We start from the raw sequence: 19,236 nt of genomic DNA, 5'->3' as shown, positions 1-19,236 counted from the left end.
TGCCCACAGAGCCCCTATTTGTGTTCTTAGGAAGTAGACAGTTGCTGAGCTGCTATGACAGGCAGGTTGATGCTTTTTGCACATCATGGGCCAACACTGCAGGCCTGAGTAGAACTGGGAAAAGCTTGAGTGAAGTTAAAGATAGCTGTGAAAACAGACAGCAGGTAAATTCGTGCCTGCGCCATAGCAGTGAGGGAAGTGAGCCAACTAGATCACTGAAGAAGGAAGAAACATGACACAGTTTCTGCCACAACCTCTTCCAGATTCACATAGCCATTTGTGGCTGCACAGGTTACTCTAAGCCACTTCTGTCTGCTCTAATATTAGCATCTGTGGCAAGCATGGCAGGACAGAGTATAACTCACCTCAGCTGATGAGTATCCCGAAGAGGAATATCTGGACATGTCAAAGTCATCATCACTGCAAGGAAGGACAACATATAGCAAAGAAGGAAACAATTAAAGAGATTTGTATTCCTTAGTTAGTCCTATCTTGTGCCATGAAGCTATCCTTTAGGCACAGAGAAGTTATACCAAGGCGGTTTGGAGAGCAACTTTCATCTGTGAACCTCAGACCTTTTAATAAAAGTGCTCTTAACTCATGTCTCTTCCTACTTGTTTACACACAGAGACCACTTACAGCGTATGCCAAAGGGAACAGCAAGGAAGAGGGAGAGTGGAAGAGGGAGAGTGGTCTGCAAGAATAGTTTCAGTAGAAGTCCAAGGAGGAGTTAGCTTCAATGTTACATTCTAGCACAAAAACCTGGCTGGTGTATCATCTTATTAACACTTTGCATACCTGTCCGTATCCAGGGCTACCAGTGGCTTTTCATCTGGACTCTGATCTAATGATGAATAGCCTTTATTGGGAACGACGAGCCTGAAATAATTAAATGTTGTCCATTAACCACACAATAAAGCTCAGTACCATACATAGCCTAGGGCACAGTCACATGATAGTGAGGTTTTCCCTGTTTCATTTTTTCACAAGTCCATCCTCACTGATGAAGACTTTACATTGGTACAACTCAGAGAAAGTAAGTTGTGTCTCTGGCTAGTTTAGGGCAATTTCACAAGAATGAATGCTGAACATGCCTTGGGAACCCATTCCTCTCTGGAAGACAAAACAGTTGGGACACCCCGTGCTTCACTCTTGTGAACCTGCTCAGCCAGCATTGTTTGTCATATCAGACTGCTCATTTTTGTTTTGTGTTTCCTAGCAATGAATAAGTGACACTGGCCAGTAAGCAAATGGGAGAAGGAGGCAAGGGCAAGTGGCTTGGTACTCCTGCTATTCAAAATCAGGGATTTAGCCATTGGGTCTGAATTCCTACGCAGCCCCCACAATAGAACACTTCTGAGCTGTCACTCCTAAATTTAATAATATGAGAAATACGAGCTGGTGGGTGCAGTGTAAAAGTCCAGTCAGATTAGCACTTTCAAAATCCCATTATTTTATAATGACTTTTAGTTCATTAGAAGCATTACAAAAGCTGACTATGAGTTTGCACCTTTAATTGTCTGAGAGAATAATGTAATGGAATTTAGACTTGAGAGCTTCTAGGTAAAAAAAAATGCATTAATTCAATGATATCTGGTTCACAACACACAACTCCCTTTTTATCTACAAAACTGCATAAGGATTTTGGTTCATATTTAAATAAGAACCAAGAAAACGGGAAAATGGAGTAAGAGTCTGTGTTCAGTGCATGGGAACAGTAAGAGTAGGATGAACACCTTCTTGTTCAGTGGATTAACCCAAATCTGCTTCTAAATTAAGAACTGGTGTTTAATGACACACAACAGTGGAGAAGGGCTTCACTAAGAGTTTGGGAAATATAAACCTGAAGATGATAATTCATCCCATCCATGCTCCAACCACTCTTTAATGAGCTGCAATGCTCTTCAGCTTCTCCCCAGAAAATTTCAGGAAGCTGTTTGTTACAATTTATACAAAGGCCTGCCAGGCACTGAAGACTGGCAAAGCTCAGGAAGAGCAGAATATATCCAAAGCTACATCAAAGCAGGCATACAGGCTCATTTTTTTACTGTGCTCACTGAAATTCAAGACTAAAAATTTAATTTTAAAATTTATATATAATTTCCAACCTCTGGCACCAGAGAACTGTACAAAATGGGATCTACTTACAAAACTCAGAACCATTCCCACAGCATTCAGAGTCCTTCTAATCCTAAAGCAATTAGGAAGGAAGTCAAGAAGCAAAGATGTCTGGAACCAGCAACTGAAGCTGTGATCTGGCAGAGGCAGCCTGCCTGGAGAGATGTCAGAGGTACTGACTTCCATGCTCACTCTCTGATTTTCAAGTCACACCTCCAATTATGCTCACTGGCAGCTGTTACTGTCTTGAATAAACAAATCACTATCCGGAAATCTGGGAGAAGAGTCCTTTGTGGTGCAATTCACTTGATTAAAAAAACCACTATAGCTTTTTGTTGAGAAATTACTTTTTTCTTAACAATACATAAGTTTAATTTTTCTGTAACTGTGATACTATCTTTGTCTCTGATCAAAGTCTTTCCCTCACATCCTAACTGTCCTTACCTTTGCTTTCCACTGTACTTGCAACAAAGCTGGGTTTCAGTCGTACCTGTTTTCATCTGCAGGTGATCTAGTATTAGCTTCTTGTCTTGATGGTTTTGGTTACCCAACATGAAATATGTTATGACAAAATCTGAGTTTAGCTTATGCTCAGAGTGGACTACAGAGAGAAGACAGTCAATCAATTTTAACAGAATAACATGGGTCGGAGTCTGGAACATGATCTGATACGAGGCAAAGGGATGAATGGTACTAGTTAGCTACAGGAGAGAGACTGCTGATCACTTAACAATGTCATGCTGCTGATCTACACGAAATGAGCTGTTCTCCCAGAACAGTTCCTAGCGGGCAGGCGCCCAGCTTGCAAAGGGCTGTACTGATGTTAGTATTTCTGTCAGCAGTCTAATATCTGGCTGCGTGGAAATGCTGCGGATGGTGTCGTGGGCTCTGCCTGAGCTCGTAGTGGAGCGTGCCAGCATCACATTGGCCTTGTTCACACTTAATTTGGTCTTAGGAGGGCTGGGTGCATTATGCATCCAGATCCTTTCACCCTCAAGGCTGGCTGTGCCCTCACCCCAGGAGGAGACAGAACGGTGAAGGTAACCTGGTACTAGAGGCCAGATGTCAGGAGATCGGAAAGATACTATAGAGGAACCAAAACCCAGGGAAAGAGGAGGAGGTGGAGTAGGGGCAAGGAGAGGCAACACACATTGTCTGAGTGAAAGAAAAGATAATTGATAGAAAGGTAGACTGTTAAAAACGGGGAAATGGCTTTGGCTTTTTCTTCCCCTTGTAGAGACTAGAGGAAGCCAATGACTCAAACTTAAAGACAACTACAAGCCTGGACATGTTGTACTCTCATTGGAGTATTCCCAATTGGACTGCAACCTTTCTACTGTGAAGACAAGCTATTTGAGCAAGTTTGTAGGCATTTCTGGCTTCCTGGGGTTGGGGTGTCCACAGCAAGACAGACCAAATCATTCTGAAGCACCATTAAGGCTCTGCCTGTGATGCTGCTTGGCTCACAGAAAGTCAAGGGAGCTGGGGGATGCAGAGAGGGACCAGGGAGGCACTGTGCCAGACACCTCTGAGCCCTCGGAGAACAACAGAGCTTGGCTACATCTGCTACTAAAGCAATGCCTGCTAACATCTGCTTTAGGATCCCAATAGAATGCTTCTAAAAGCTCTGTGAAGAATAACTAAGAAGAACAAGTTTATTGCCAGCAGGCTTCATTCGGTTGTGGAGGGGTGTTTAGTGTTCAAGTATTCACAAATGTAATAAAATTGAACTGGCTAGTCTAAAGCTTTTGTCTGTAGGTGTCACTGCTTTGCCTCTCCCCACCCAAATTACTCTTCTTTCCATCTGCAGCTCTTAAACAGCAGCTTCTCCTGACAGAAGTCATGAATGTTACATGAATTTCCCATACTCATCTCACCTTCTCCCCCCTTACCACCTCTACCTGCTAATTTCAGTGTTTCTAAATCTCTCAAGCAGCAAACCTGCCATCATTCTTCCTTGGGAGGTTACTGCAGCCTACTGCCAAAAGCAGTCCTATATCCAGCTGTGTTTGGAAGACAGTGAGGAGCAGTGGGCCTGGAAAACCCAGCTGTGGGTTTCTTGCCTTTGCTGGATTTTTAACTGCCAGTAAGGGCCTGGCTCCTTTATATGGTCTCAACTTCCAAACAGAGAGTGGTGAGCAATGCGATGCGATGTATTCCAGCAACATCGCAGGGACTTACAAACAAAACTTGACAAAGTCTTGGCATGATTTATGACTGCTACTGTGGGTTTTGGGAATTACTTTGAACAAGAAACCTCATCTGTTGGCTGTGTTGCATACAGAGAGGCTCCGACCTGCAGCTCCAGTTCTACTCAATGTATGCTAATCCATGCAACCTTCTCATTCATCAACACACATCCAGCTTTCACGCAGATTCTGCCGTCATTTAAAGTGAAGACATCTATCAAAAATTGCCACCTCTCTTATAGCATGCAAAGTGTGCCCTCCTGTGGACTCAGGGGGATTTCTGCCTCTTGCATGCAGTAAGTGATACGCTATTGTACTGAAGCTTGTTTGGAGAAAAATTGGAACAGGCTAATTTCAGACAAGAACTTCTTTTTTTTTTCCAATGGTTTGCAGCACAGTCTGATACTGTCATACAGAAATGTGCCAAAGCAGCTCCAGCATAGTATGATTATGCATGTTGCTCAAAGTGCAGGGGAGATGTATAGCAAAGCACACACACACGTTATTATTCACAAACTTTTGTTAAGTCAAACAATACAGGGAAGGGGTCATTTTCAAAATGGAATAGAACTATTGTGATAAAAGGAGCCAAGTCAGAACTAAGTTCTAAACCAGTCTGCTAGTACATGAAGCTGCACTGCACCTTCTCGTCCCGGTAGGATTATGTGGGATGTGAGACTACTGCAAACTACTGCAAGACAACCAGATCGAAGCCCTGCCTATGTCCTGGCTGGGCTGCCTCTGCTTCCCTGCGGGCTGTATTGTCACTGGTCCTTTATATGCCCTTCTACTGGTCCTGAGCCCAGCTGTCCCTGTCTCTGCCTGGGGATAACATCCAGCACAGTACGGAGCATTTGGGCCCACCAGCTCCGGGCAGGGCCATTGCTGTACTCACAGTGTGTTTGGTGATTGGCGAATGGCAACAAACATTTGGTAACAATCATCATAAGGCCACTAGGGATGGCAGTGCAGAGCATGGCAGAGTGCTTTTCCAGTCCTTTACCTTGTTCGTGCCATCACGTTGTTCTTCTTGGGCTGCTGATTAACTGGGCTTCCCATGTTGCCATTCTTCAGAGAGCCTTTCCGAGCCAACTCCCTCTGTTTCTCTGCACATGGGATACAAAGAGGAAAAGCAGAATTAGGGCAAAATGCCTGGCTGGCCACAATACAGCTGCAGAAACCTGGATTTGACAGAGCTGAAAGGCATGGCAGAATTAATAGCCAGGGACCAGGGCTTTCCGTCTCCCAGGCAGGGATACTGCAAAGGCTGGTTGAGCTGCACCCCATTCCCTCTAAGGTGACTAAGGGCATGAGAACATGGGTGGATGCAAACAGACCCTAGAGCCCTCTGGTCTAGTTGGACACGAGCCATGATGGGTCCAAAAGAACTGCAGCAACATTAGCTCAGGCTACTATACCCTGACCTGACACCCTACAGCAGAAAATGTTGTTGCCTTCCCTGTTTTTTCTCCTGGCAGCCTGTGATGTCCCCAGTGTATCTTCCTTTTTTTTTTTAATCTCACATTGAATCCTGGGTGTTATATTTCTTATTTTTAGAAAAAGGAGTGAAACATTTTGCAGCTGTATTTTTAAACAGTGTATAATTCGTTTTATTTTCAGAGCATGTTCTAGCTGCCAGTGAGATGTAACCTTAAAACTGTGACAGGATGTGCAGGGTTTCTTTGGTGTTCGCTGCGAGAGCGGATTTAAACTAGCTTTTCACTGAGGAGAGACTATTTCTTCTTAATAACTTCTCATCACAGGAACACAACTAGAATTCAGGTCTGACAGCCCTAAAGCCTAAGCCTTTTGTGGATTTGCAATCTTTGTGTTGTACTAAGACACCTCTGGCTCCAGCAGGGATGGGAGCCCACGTACGCCAGGTTACCATGTAAACATTGACAAGCCCTGTGCCTGGAAAATCTTACACAGTAGAGAGAGAATGATGCACAGGGTGTTTTTCCTCCTGCGGTTACAAAGCTTACCCTGAGTGCAGGACAGCCGAATGGGACATCGGTAGAATATGAAGGATGACCTCCCTGTATCCTCACCTTTTTTTCTGTAAGTTTTGATACTCATTTTCTTCATTCCATTTTCTTCCTCATTTCTTTGGGGAACTTAGTTGGGTTGAGTTAGCAGCTAGCCACAAAACGCTGAGCTAATTGCCTCAGCCTCATCCTGCAATGCCAGGTGAGGCCTGCAGGGCAAAGCAGTGTGAGACTAATGATGAAGGAAAGGGCCCAGTTAAATATAGCTCTCCAGAGTGTGAGAAAATGTTGGAAACTATTCTTGTGCCATGCCTGAATAGCAGGGATTTACCAAACTGCTGCCTGGGGAACCAGAATAGTGAATTTGTTTTGATTTTGCTTCCCCTGTGGTGTGTAAAATGTGTTTTTATTTTATTTTTTTTTCATGCAGAAGTTTTTATATTCCTTTTGAGGGAAAAGCACCTGTTACTAGTCTTAGGAAAACTGTAAGCTTTCAAGAGTAAGATGGGCAAACTCTGTCCTTTCCATAAAGATAAGTGCAGGGGACACATGTCCAAAGCTGCCTTTTTTTGAGGGACAAGTAACCAGCAGAGATCCTTAGATATGTGGTGATAAGCATGGCTGAGGAACCTGCAGAGAGGAGTACATACTCATACAAGCCATGTCCAGTTCTGCTTCTGTTGACAGCAGGGGTGAATAAATGCTCATCGAAGTTGGCAGGAAAAGGATCAGGCTAATACCTCTCTCTGACATGAGCTACAAAGAAACTGATACAGGATCGAAGTCAAAACCTTAAATCAAGGTAATTTCTCTTGACTGTAGCTTGCAAATGCATTGGTTATCTTTGTCTCCAGAATAAAAGCCTGGTATTTTGCAGGCGACATGAATTTTGCTATTCAGACGTAGCAGGATAAAGCAGGGTTTTATGGAAGCAAATGTTTACAACCTTAAAAATAAAAAGACTTCCATCCATCTATACCAAAAGCTCTAGCACTGACCACTAATATACATCCTCGAGACAAGCTGCCAACACTTTAAAAGACTTTATAATTCACAAACGCACCTGACTCTAAAAGAAGGTTATGGGTTTCATTTTCTGTCAAGACAGTTAGGCCTGCCTGAGCTTTTTAAATGGACTGGCACTCTCTGCCTTCTATTGATTACTCAGTACAACACTAATGCTATTTTCCAATTCAGATCACTCATCGGGTTGACGAATCTGGACATTAGCTAAGTGTCTCTTTTCTCCAATAGGTCTTCCTGTGACTACTTCCATGTTCTTATGGAGTGCTATCGCAGTGTCTGCATCTGCATGATGTCACCTACTTAACCCCTTCTTTTGCTTATTTAGTGGCTGAGAGTGAACATTTCCAAACCAATGTAAATGCTGTAAGAACATAATGCCATTGTCACATCTATGCCCATGTCCTCAGCCAAATTTCTTAAGCCTGAGACAACTGTTCAGCTTCCTCTTGGATGCTATGAATGCTGAGCCCAAAAGTGAGGAGTTGCAAGAGGGAATGGGAGGTGTACCCAGCCCTGGGTTGTTAGGAAAAGCTCTGGGAAGGTGATGGAGATAGGTATGGGTCACTTCAGGCATTGAGGCTGAGTATCATTAACCATTACTGCTGCCATCACTTGCCTGCACCCAAGGGATTGTTTAGGTGCCTCTCTTTTGAAGTAATTCTGGACTATAAATTCCAGCCTCATGCACATGAAAAATGGGGCCCATTTTCTGTTTGGTGTTCCCTACTGCTTCATAGGTGGAGTTTGTGAGCCCTATTTTTATGCAGTGAACTCTTTCCTGGGCTTCCAAGTCTTTTGGTTTTGGCCCCCAGACTTCTGTTTGAAGGCCAGGACCCCAGATGCTAAATACCTGAGTCCTTTTTAGAAATGTGACTGCTTTAGGCACTTCTGAAAATGTTACTTTCAGGGCCCAGCATTTTAACAAAAAAACTGTCAATTTACAAATTAAAGTAGTTTCATAGAAGCTGCAATCAAACACATAAACAAATACAGTCAAAAGAGGGTGAGAGAAGGGACCACAAGCTAGTCATGATAAGTAAACAACATCTTTCTTTCAAGTCTGCCTCATGGTGGCTGATGGTATGCCCAAATGAGCATGAATCCCAACATCACAACCCTTCACTGAGCCAGCTCCACTAAACCTATTTTGAAATGAGGAAACTAAATGTCTGGGTAATTATGATGGTTAGGACTTTCCTTCTGAGTTGTCCTAGACTAGTCAGCTATACCTATGCCTAGGTATAAGTAGGAAAGTACTCCTCACTGGGCTTGGAAGAGATTTCTGTTCCCACAGGTTTCCTGCAGCCCCAAGGCCACTGCTCAGCTTGAGACATCGGGCAGATGGTACAGGCATAGCTTGTCCTCAGCACCTGGGAATTTCTGGCATTGGTTATGACAAGGCTCTCCATGTTCGGGACTGTCTGTGCTGCCCGCTATGTTCCAGTACATGCAATGAGCTTCCAAAAAGGCAATGCAGCTTTTGGAAAATTGATTCCAACTCCACAAAATTGTCTAATTCTCTCAGGCAACTCTCAGGCACCAGAAGAATGAAGATGAGTTGTTAACAGGCACTCCTGCCAAATTCAGAGAAAATGCGACATACAAGAACAAATGAAGGAATGGAAGTCAGTGATTTTCAGAGGCTGGTTATGTCATGCCTTGTGAGTCTGCTCTCTGACAATCAGTAAAAAGCTGATACAGTAAACACATCAGGTGAGTGACAGAGACTTGGAGATACAGAAACCAGAATGCGACAAGGCTGTTCTCCAGCTATTTCAGAGAAACCACTAAGTGTTAAAAGGGCAGTAAAATAGCAGAGCTCCACTAATGCTCCTTACATTCCATTTCCAAGTATTTGAAATGAGTTGTTCAGCTTCCATTTCACTTAGCTGAAATACTTTTTATTATGATAGCATTTAGCTAAAAGTTCACACCTATGTGGTTTGTCATCCCCTTCCCTTGAAGCAGTTACAGGTGACTGAGCACGCTGTGAGTACAGAGGTGATGGCTTGCAGAGCCAACAGGCAGGCATTAGCAATGTTGGTAGAGCTGGTATAACTGGGGGAGAGACAGCTTTACCCAAATTCAGCTTCCTGCCAGCTATTTACTGATTTTACAGCCAGGCACTTCCTCAAAGAAGCATGATTGAGCAGAAGTCGAGAGGGTATGAAGCAGCCTGCAAGTGCCTCCGACATTAAGAAATATGCTCAATTAGGAATTCCTGCCTAATCGTTAGCAGGGTAGTTTTATTCAAGTAATCCACCCAGCTCCACGCTTGAGCGTGGCCGAGCACCATTAGCTTTTGTTTCAGTGGAAAGATCGGAGTACAGAGACAGAGACAGTGCTTCCAACCTGATGCACCGGGGAATTTCTCTGCACCAGATCCACTTAGGCTAATATTGGACATTGTATCAGAAGAGGAGCACATGGAGCAGCATGTATATGTATGTGGGCATACGCGTGTGTGTGCCCCCAGGATCATTCTGGCACCACTACACTGCTCTAAACAGTACAAGGGGGCAGCCTTTTTGCAGGCCTGCCAATTGCCCCATTACATCTCATCTCCCCTTTCTTGCCCACCTTGTCACTCCATCTTTGAGGCACTTTGCCTCCTTACAATGCTAAAACCTTTAAAGAAAGAAGATGAATCCACTTGATGAATAAGCCTTTGTGCTAGCCTGACTCTAGCCTCTTCTGTTTCTGACCCCACTTGTCCCATTCAGAATCTACACCAAGTGCTCTTCAAGGCAAGCTCTACTGTGACATGAAAACAATCAGGAAAGCCCAAGGAGCTTTCTATAATATGGCAATAACTCATAAACATAAAGGAGCAAAGATCAGCTTATCGCTGGATGTTAAGATACTGATCTAACAAAGCCTCAAAGAATGAGTTCAAACCAATCTGTATTACTCAATGCAATTTAAAATGGTTACCTGTTGAGTTGGCTGGATGTCTCTAGTTCCTTTATGATGAGGCATGATAGGTAATGGAGAATATGATGCAAAATGCACTTATATGAACGTGGCTATGTAAAAAATTGGACTTGAATAAATCCTTACAATTAACAGGTTTCAGTCTTTAAAGAAAGCATAACCAGTTTTAATAACTGTTTTTTCTAACTATTTCCTGTCTTTCAAAAATGAAATACTGAGCAGTTTCTTTCGTGTACATTGCCGCGTGTGGAGCTGGTTTTGTCTATGCTCTGCCTGAAAGCAGAAATGGCAAGGGTAGCCATACGCTTCTGTCTCCTGCAGAGCTGCTCATTTTGCAAATATTAAGCAGACAACTCAGAAGCATGGTAAACATTAGCCTGTGCTATTTTGAAGAGCAATGCTGAGGTTAGACGTCTCCCCCCCCCATCCCAAATCTATGCTTGCCATTTCTCCCTAGATACTGGCTCCAGCTATGGTCAGACAGCTGGGAGTGGAGGCAGCACTGTGGCGTAGCATATGTTGCTGCTTCTCAGCTGAGCCACGGTGCTCAACTGCGCGCATCCTCCTCGTTTGCAGCAGCCTGACGACAAAAGCCGTTCAGTGTCAGATTAGGCTGATTTGCTTCCTTTGCACTGTGGGCTGGAAGCACTCAGGCACTGGCTGCTCCTCTCTGTCTGCTGAGAGTCGTGAACTGAACCTCACTAACTATTGCTTTTGAGCCTGCCTGACTAGGAGGAGACAGAGCTTCCTGCTATGGGGATATTACGGGGTTGGTCCATGGGACTTCATGTGGTGGGAAGACAAAGAGAAATGAATTTTGTTTGATAAAATTGTGTTTTTCAACTTAAAAATCTATGAAACGAGATTTTTGGAGCTATTTGCCCCTGTGTCCTCCGCTGCCAAGTGAGACCATTTCAGATTTTGAGGACTGCAGTAACTCCCTAACGAATTCTACTTTCTCAAGTAAATTGAGAATTTAAAATACACAGTAAATAAAATTAACCTGTCTGTTCACATCCTGCTGAATGATCAACAGAGTCATGAGCAAAAGGAGGGAGAAAGAACGAAATGCTGACTACAACCTCCACTTCAAACCCAAGTCCCAGTTTCAGCTCACCACATCATTTAGCTCCAGGACATTAGCATTCATCTAGTCAACACTGAAACCTTCACTAACTTTCACCTCTGACAGAGAGTATTTGTCAGCTAAGATTGTGTCACTTCTTGGAGAGGTTTCAGGGTACATTTCCCTGAATGTGCCCATCAATAGGAGCTTTGCATGCACACTGAGGAGGGCTGTACAGCAAGGAAAGTAAAAGAATCCTGTCTGGTGTGGCTACACTGATCTCGATGAGGGCTGTGCTCCCTGCAGAGATTTGGAGAGTGTTTGGGACCACATGGGTAGCATTAGCACAGTTGATGGCTCTGCCTCCCCACATCAGAAGACAAAAGAAAGTGATTTTTTTTACTAAACAGGAGCAGCAGGAAAGAAAAAGATCTGTCTGTGTCCAGTTCCCTGCTCTGAATATAGGGAATCCGGTTTAAAGATGATCTGCACTGAGCCCCGGTGTTGATTATTCAGAACAGTCTGCTTGAAATATGACTATTTCATCCAGCTTCAGAAAAGTCTTCTGATAAGCAAGGGTTAGACTACTATCTAGCTACAAACTTGGGCCAGTTCTGCAGACCCCAGTATTTTCAGCTGAAGTATCTCATTTTTGCTGACCCAGTCACACTTGGGGAAATCAGTGAACTATGTCTAATTGTGAGACTTGATTAGCAAGAGCAGGCATATTCAAAGGGACCTGTGTTCAAAGGTCCCTCTTGGACCAATGTTTTAAGCACCCAAGTAGCTGCATTTCTTTACGTTTTGCTGATCTGTCTGCTATTTTGTCCCCTTGGCACAACTGAGAGCTGGCACAAACACAGATGGGCTTTGAGTGGTTTTAAGCTACCCTGAAGGTCTGACCAGACACAGAACTAGTATAAGATCCAGGGAATACAAGGCAATGTTTACACTCTTCTGGTAGTAATGAGGCTGCAGCTCTTAACTTCTAATATAGAATAGAAGTTAACTTAATTTAGAAGTTAAGAATATTATAGAATATATATATATATATATATATATATATATATATATATACACACACATATATAAGGTACTGCAACAAGAAGTTAGTAAATTATATGCACAGCAGTATGGGTCTGCTTCTCAGGAAGCCTTGGGGCTGGAAACGCTCTCATCTAAAATGCTGGCTGCACAAGTTCCAGCGAGGTTTCTTTATGGCCAGGCTGATCTTACTATTCATGTGCCATTCAGAAAGCAGATACTGAACCACAGTGTCACACTATTCCTTAGCACAGAGGAGCATAGGATTGCTCCAGACCTGACCAAAACTGTAATCTACTTAAGCCACAACCGCCTCCAGAAGTGGCTTTACGTTCCAGCAGCGTGCTAGCAGCATGCTAGCCCAGGCACACTGCTCCAGCCCCAGAGCTCATACATCTGACCTTCATAGGATCATTGGAAGAAATGATTTTTCTGTTTAGATCCATGATGGGGCTTTGACGCGTAGAGAGAGCAGGGCATGCAGTGCGATTAGCTACCTAGCAAAGAAAACTTCAGCGAAAGAATGTACTATTACTATTTACAAAGAACATTTTACTTGGTGGCATGGCATAAGCATGAACCATCTTTGTGAAAAGTGAAGATATGTTTTAGTAATGGGAGAAACCAGTTAATTGGTTTACCTTAAAGCTACCTAAAGCATCTATAGCAGCAGGGAAGTAAAGAACTGAGATTCCTGGCTCCCAGTTCCCTGCCTCATCCACTACTGTCAAAACTGAAAGGCACAAATTGCGTCAGTTTTATTTAAATGTATTTTTTTCTTCTTTAACATTTACCTTTCAAAAGGGATTTATTTGGTATTTTAAAGTACTTTTGAAAGAATATGCTTCCTACCAGCCAGAATAGCAAAGCTGGATATCTGGGGGAGTGTTTGCAAACTGACAAGGCTAGCCGAAAAGTTTCAGTTTATAAATTGAACTCTACAAAATATAACACATAAATTAGAACTACTCTCTCCCTTGAAATATTTTAAAGGGACGGAGAAAATTAAGTTATTTTATCTGGAAAGAACTTCTGCAGTTGCACACTCACAATTTCTACTCAGCTGAATACAGGTTTAAGCCAAACTCATTTGCTTGGCCTGAGTCTGCTGTATGGTGTATCAGATAAAAAAAGAAGAAGAAAAAAAAGAAAGTAGTCCATTAAATGAAATTTAACTATCAATAACAGCTCTCTTCATTTAAAGTGTCTCCTATGCAAATTAACAGATTTAATATTAGTGCACATCAGTTTTGTTATGTAATGAGTCCTGATGGTCTATGAAGAAGCATTAAGGTAGCCAGTGCATGTAGTAAGCATTGTGTGCACTAAGAGTGCAATGCATAGACAGTAAAAACTTGCTCAGCCAAAAGATTTTAAGAAATATTCATGGCCTCCAGCTACAGAGGAGATCAATCTATAGAGCACATTTATATAAAAAACACTTGAATAGAGCCTGACATAAGTAGGCTTGAACTGCATACACACTTAACCAAATTTACATGCTTGCATGAGTCTAAAATACATAATAAATGAGAGGTCTACAGCAGAGAGCATGTATTTTATAGTCTATAAAAATTATAGATTTAATTTGTTCTAGAAATGTAGCTGGGGAAGCTTTCACTGGCTGGCAGATACCACTGCTTGGAATGACTTGTTGCATCCCCACAGTAGCCAAAACAAACAAGGACAGAAGTGCTAATGCTGCAGGCAGCATGCAGGATTGGAAGGGATCTCACAGGGCGCTGACTCCAGCATCCTGCTTGGAAGGGATCTTTGGACTTTTCCTCTTCCCTGTACTGGACTGTAGCTTACAGCTGCTGCCACATTTCTGGCCTCTCTTTAATAGCAAAACAGCAAATATTTGATTCATTCAGTTTTATCACCTGCTGGATAGTTTTTCTATAACCCTATGCATTACAAACAAAATTCTACATTTTCTACCTAATAAAATGAAGGCAAAATCCAACCAGGCTGGTTAATGAATGGATGCTCCTCATTTTCTCATGCTTTCACAAATCCCTGCTCAGCAGTATAGCACTTACTACTCTCTTTCCTGGAAAAGGGAAAGAAAGAGTGTTATTAACTTTGCCATGCAGCCCTACAGGTATTTTACCAGCTAAAAGAAGGTTTTAAAGCGTCATTTCATTAGACGGATTGCCTGTTTACTATGCATCTTTGTGGGAGAACAGGATATGCACCGCCCAGGGTGCCCTTCCTGCTATTCAGTTTATCAGCCTGAGTTCCCGGTACTTGGAAAAGCAGCAGCCCTGCTAGAGAGCCTTCCTGCCGGCTGGCCTGCTCCCGTAACAGGATTACCAACCTGATCTCTCTGTTAGTGAGATTTCCATTGTCTGGAAATTTGACAAGCAGCCTTAGAGCTCAATTAGTTATTTAATAAGTTTATAATTAACCAATCTGCTGATTAAGCTTTTGTTAATTAAGTTGGCAGGAGTTCTATTTCAGAGGGATACTGGCCCCTAACACAGTACATTTGCTCTTGGAGCAGGGTGTGGGATCTCCGCGCGAGCCCTTCTGTGTGGCATGCCACGATGCTTCTCTCTCTTGCTGCAGAGGTACCTGTGAAAGCTGTCTGGGTGGCATGGGGGGCTGCTGCCAGATCACTGGGGCATGGTGGCCCACTGGGACTGCCCAGGATAACAGCCTGGTATTTACACCCGGTGCAGCTAAAATACTCCTGTTCCTCTCTTTAGTACCTTGCCAGACAGCATGGAGAGAAGCAGCCACAGTTTATCTAGGGCAGCAGCAGACCTTGTAAGTATGTTCTCAAAGAGTCTAGCTTGCCATTTTGACACATGCGTTGCTCTCATATGGATTTGGGTAGCTGGCCCTCCTCGAGAGAGAAGCAGGAAGTCCTCTTTTTTTTTCTCTTTGCAGAGGGCTCAGAGTAAGCTCCTGGCTTCACCTCTGGTTTTCCACCCTTTGCTGCATGATCTGAAGCACAGAGCTAGCCAGGTTGCATTCTACTCTGTGTGCAGTGCCCTGGCAAGGGGGGGGCCAGGACTCTACGGCCTTCCTCTTCCAGCTCTGACCCTGCTTGGAGGAGAAAACAGAAGTGGGCTCAGGAATTTGTCCCAAACTATCACAAATGCTTTTTCCATCTTCAAGGGACCTCCTATATCCTTTCTCAGGCAGGGAGCAATGGGCCTATGACCTCCCAAGAGCCTGACGACACTTTCTGTTACCTAGAAAGACTTGCTGGCCAGAACAGGAAGGAAAGGGTTTTGGAGCAACAGCCCGTCACTGTAGTTTTGGTGTCAGCTGCCTTGGCAATTGCAGTACTCCTGCAGCTTGGGAGAGGATGGGTAGGGAAGATGTTATTCCATGCTTCTCTGTCCTCCTCCTCCCATAGATGGGATGAAGGACTGAGTTGCCTTTTCCTTCCACCTCTCAAGGGGACTGGTGGCAAAATACAGCCATGCCTTGGATGGCGGAGAGAAACAAGACTGTCCAGAGAAAGCTGATGTCCCTGTGAAACCCCTGAGAAAGGGGCTTGAAAGACAGCATGAAAGGAGCTTTCTGGGCCCAAGCTTGCTGGCTGCTGGCTGTTTTGAGTGCTGTTTTGAGGGAAGCACAGCTGGGCGATGAAGGATGTCATCCCCAAAAACAGATACCCATGGCTGGAAATCAGATAAGTGTGCTATTGAGCTAAAGTCAGAGATGCTGCAATGCTGGTGTTAGAGAGAGTTCAAAGTGGCTCAAGCACGAACCTGACCGGTGCTGAAGATAACAATACTGTACAGGTAAAGATGATGATAACTCCTATAATAAAACTCTGATGTGTGATGTCAACGAGTTTAGGATTTTGGAAGTATTTTAATGCTGACATATTTTAAATCTTTCTTTTATTAGGATAGTACATAAGGGAATGATGCTCAAAAGTGGTTTGCAGACACAAGCTGGTAGTGGCTGGAGTGCTTGCTCAGGGTTGTGGTTATGGCAGTACCCTCCTAGCGTCACTCACTGCTGGTTGCACTGTGGCTGTCACTCACAGCCACACACCGCAGACAACCTGACTGACAGAGAAGGGGTGCCAAAGCACAGCTAACCTGAGCAAGGTTTAACATTGCTCTGGGGACTGCAAAAGGGAGGCTGAGGAAAGGGGAGGAAGATATAAACGAGATTCTGGATGTCAGACCCTTTGTTTCACTCACCATGTTCCTAATCTTATCGCACAGACTCAGCTTCTTTCCCTGTTTCAGGAGGAATTTCTCTATCGCACCTCCGCCAAGGTCCTGATGAGATCCTATTAATTGGCAAATGAGTCCACCTCCTCCAAAGAACAGGCAGGGGAGGTGTCTGACGGTGCCTCCCGGCTGTGTGCTGTCTCCATGATACCACTAAACGAGAGTGCTCACAACGCTGCAGCTGCAGAGTCCCTGCTACCTGACCCGCTCTGCTAAACGACCCAGTGAGGCAGAAATTCTGGCAGACTGACATTTTTACCTTCCTCCCTGACGGCCAGCCATATCAGTGAAGGGAGGAAAAGTACCAACTTGGATTTGCTTATCAAAAGATCATTAGCTAAGAATTTTCTACAATATTGCTAAGACAAAAAGGAGGAGGCAAACAAAAGCAATACTAAGATCACTGTAATTTCTGTGTCTCTTAAATGCTGCAGTCAGGTTTGCACTGGGTCATGGTGCATGCATATGCAAATCTCGCTTGGCACAATTCATGAGCTAAAATTGTCAACTATAAGTAAATATAAGCTTTATCATGGTATAGCCGCATGTTTGGCTGAGTTGCAGGTGAAATGAGAGGAACGTAAGAGTTGTAAGAGTAGAAGAGGAGAGAAACAGCCTGAGTGCCTCAGCAAGCAAGGTTTTACTGCAGTAGCATTAAGGAAATAATGAGTGTGTGTATAAGGCATAGTTCCTTGCCTCAGGAAATTAAGACAGAAAACAGACTGTGCGTAAGCAGTACTGGCAGCTAAAATCGCAGCTGTTTCAGTGATGTACAGCTCTTGTTGATTCCAGCTTCAGTTTGAATTATGTTTTAATAATTAAGATCTACAACAGTTTTAACTTTTACATACATCTACTTAAGCACAGAGAAAGCAGATAGAATTTAATGATGAAAAAGTGGAATGATAAAGGTTAGGCTTTCTTTTCTGATAAAAAACATGCAATTTTGCCAGAGCCAGTGCTAATTCCAACCCCTTTCAAAGGACTTTACGGCAAATGACCTGCCTGCCCTTCAACCAGGTGGTGCTGCTGGATGGACAGGTAGAGGTGAAGTGAAGGGAAGGGGAGAGAGGAGGACTCAGCAGTGGGGAGAAGCTGGCTGGGTACCACGCATCTGCTGGTGGGCTGGGCAGCAGGATGCAGAAGGAACAAAACTCTGCAGACTGTAATTTAGACCAGAAGAAATGAGGAGCTGGGGACTGTCATCTTAAGGCATGGTGGTATTTGAGAGAGCCTTTGCTGATATATAAGCTTGTTTTTTTTGGGGGGGGGGTAATTTTTTTTAAAGAAACACTGATTTGCTTGCTCATAATTTCTTTTGAATCAAGAATAGAGATTTCCATTACCAACCAACTGCATGCTGGGCTAATAATACGAATTATAATCTTTTTGTCTCATTGTTTCTTTCTATACAAGTATCAGCAACCTTAAGCAATACTGCTTCTCAAATTACTCTAGGGACCGAAAATAAGGGTAATGGGATTATTCTCTTGGAGAGAACTTCAGTGAGAAGCAACATCAGAAATTCTCTCTGAATGCACAGGCTGGAGCATCTGCAGGAGACAGTGTTGGGGAATGAGGTACCAGTTCCCCTGGGAGAAGTCGTCCAAGGAATTGCAGGGAGGACGAAGCAGCCACACATACACCATACACACAGATACACACAGACACGCACACACGCACGCTGTTGATTAACTCTCTAAAGCCTAGAATCTCTTTCTCATACACAATATGCTAGAGAGAGCCTGGCTTTTGCCAAGATTCAAACAGAAATAGCCTTACCATCCAGATTTCATCATAGTCTCTCCACCTCAGTGATTCTGGCTCATGCAGTGCTCAAAGAGGGCTGGGAAAAGCTATGAGCAGAGGGAAAGGGTGGCAGAAAATACCCTCTGCTTTCAACGGGCTTTTGTGGCTGCTCACAGTTGCACTTGCGAGGTGAACAGAAGGATAATGCCAGGCTTTAGGGAATCAAACAGCCTTAACTTCTCTCTAGTTCACCACCATCAGACACGTGGAGGAAGCCCAGGGACTGACGGCCTCATCCTTTCTGGAGATGACACTGGAGCAAAAATTCTGGAGCATTAGGATCTGCTGGGGCAATATGTATCTGGGGAAGGAGAGAGGAGGAATCATAATTTCCCAACACAAAACGCAGCAAAGCCAGTTGAGTGAGGAGATGTTCCCCGACTTGTAGCACAGAGAGATTAAAAAAAAAAAAAGGGAACAAGAAAAACAACTCTAGCTGGCATTTTTCTATTGTCTGCATCCATTCCCCAGATATCTTAAGTCACATTGGCTCAGTCCCATGACAGTAACAAGGTTTCCTTCTACCAGCTCCACAGGGGCCAGCAATCTATATGGGAGAGCGAGCTGCACCTCCCCTCCTGGCCACGCTGACAGTGCTGTCAGAGCAGTTCTGAGGGCATCATCTCTGCGACAACCTCCAGTGGGAAAGGCACATACAGCCTTTGCTCTTCCACATCCTTCACATCCTTCTGGAGAGCACAGTATCAGAAACTGGGGACAGAAAGTCTTTTCTTCTGTAAATTGAATCAATTTGATGCTTAAAATCAGTGGACTGGAATAAACGTGAGCCCCAACAAAGTGCCTCTGTTCTGTCCGTGCTGATGATGGTGCTTTGCAGCAGCATGTGGCCTGCTGCT

The 19,236-nt window shown here is 43.9% G+C and overlaps 1 protein-coding gene across 5 annotated transcripts in view; it reads right to left on the bottom strand.

The window, feature by feature from the left end:
- FAM219A (family with sequence similarity 219 member A) overlaps positions 1-19,236 on the bottom strand; it is a 97,322-nt gene that overhangs the window by 10,217 nt on the left and 67,869 nt on the right. For all 5 annotated transcript variants that reach the window (XR_009961119.1, XM_062599037.1, XM_062599035.1 and 2 more), the window contains exons 3-5: positions 5,311-5,413; positions 799-879; positions 366-420 (exon numbers count right to left, since the gene is read on the bottom strand). Coding sequence is in view for 4 of the 5 variants with exons in the window: in XM_062599037.1 (XP_062455021.1) it covers positions 366-420; positions 799-879; positions 5,311-5,413 (239 nt within the window). In the remaining variant the exon portion in view is untranslated. The remainder of the gene's footprint in view (positions 1-365; positions 421-798; positions 880-5,310; positions 5,414-19,236) is intronic.

This window comes from Rhea pennata, chromosome Z (assembly GCF_028389875.1).
Source record: "Rhea pennata isolate bPtePen1 chromosome Z, bPtePen1.pri, whole genome shotgun sequence".
NCBI lineage: Eukaryota > Metazoa > Chordata > Aves > Rheiformes > Rheidae > Rhea > Rhea pennata.
The sequence above is the reverse complement of the archived record's forward strand: the minus strand, read 5'-3'. Positions and strand labels throughout refer to the sequence as shown.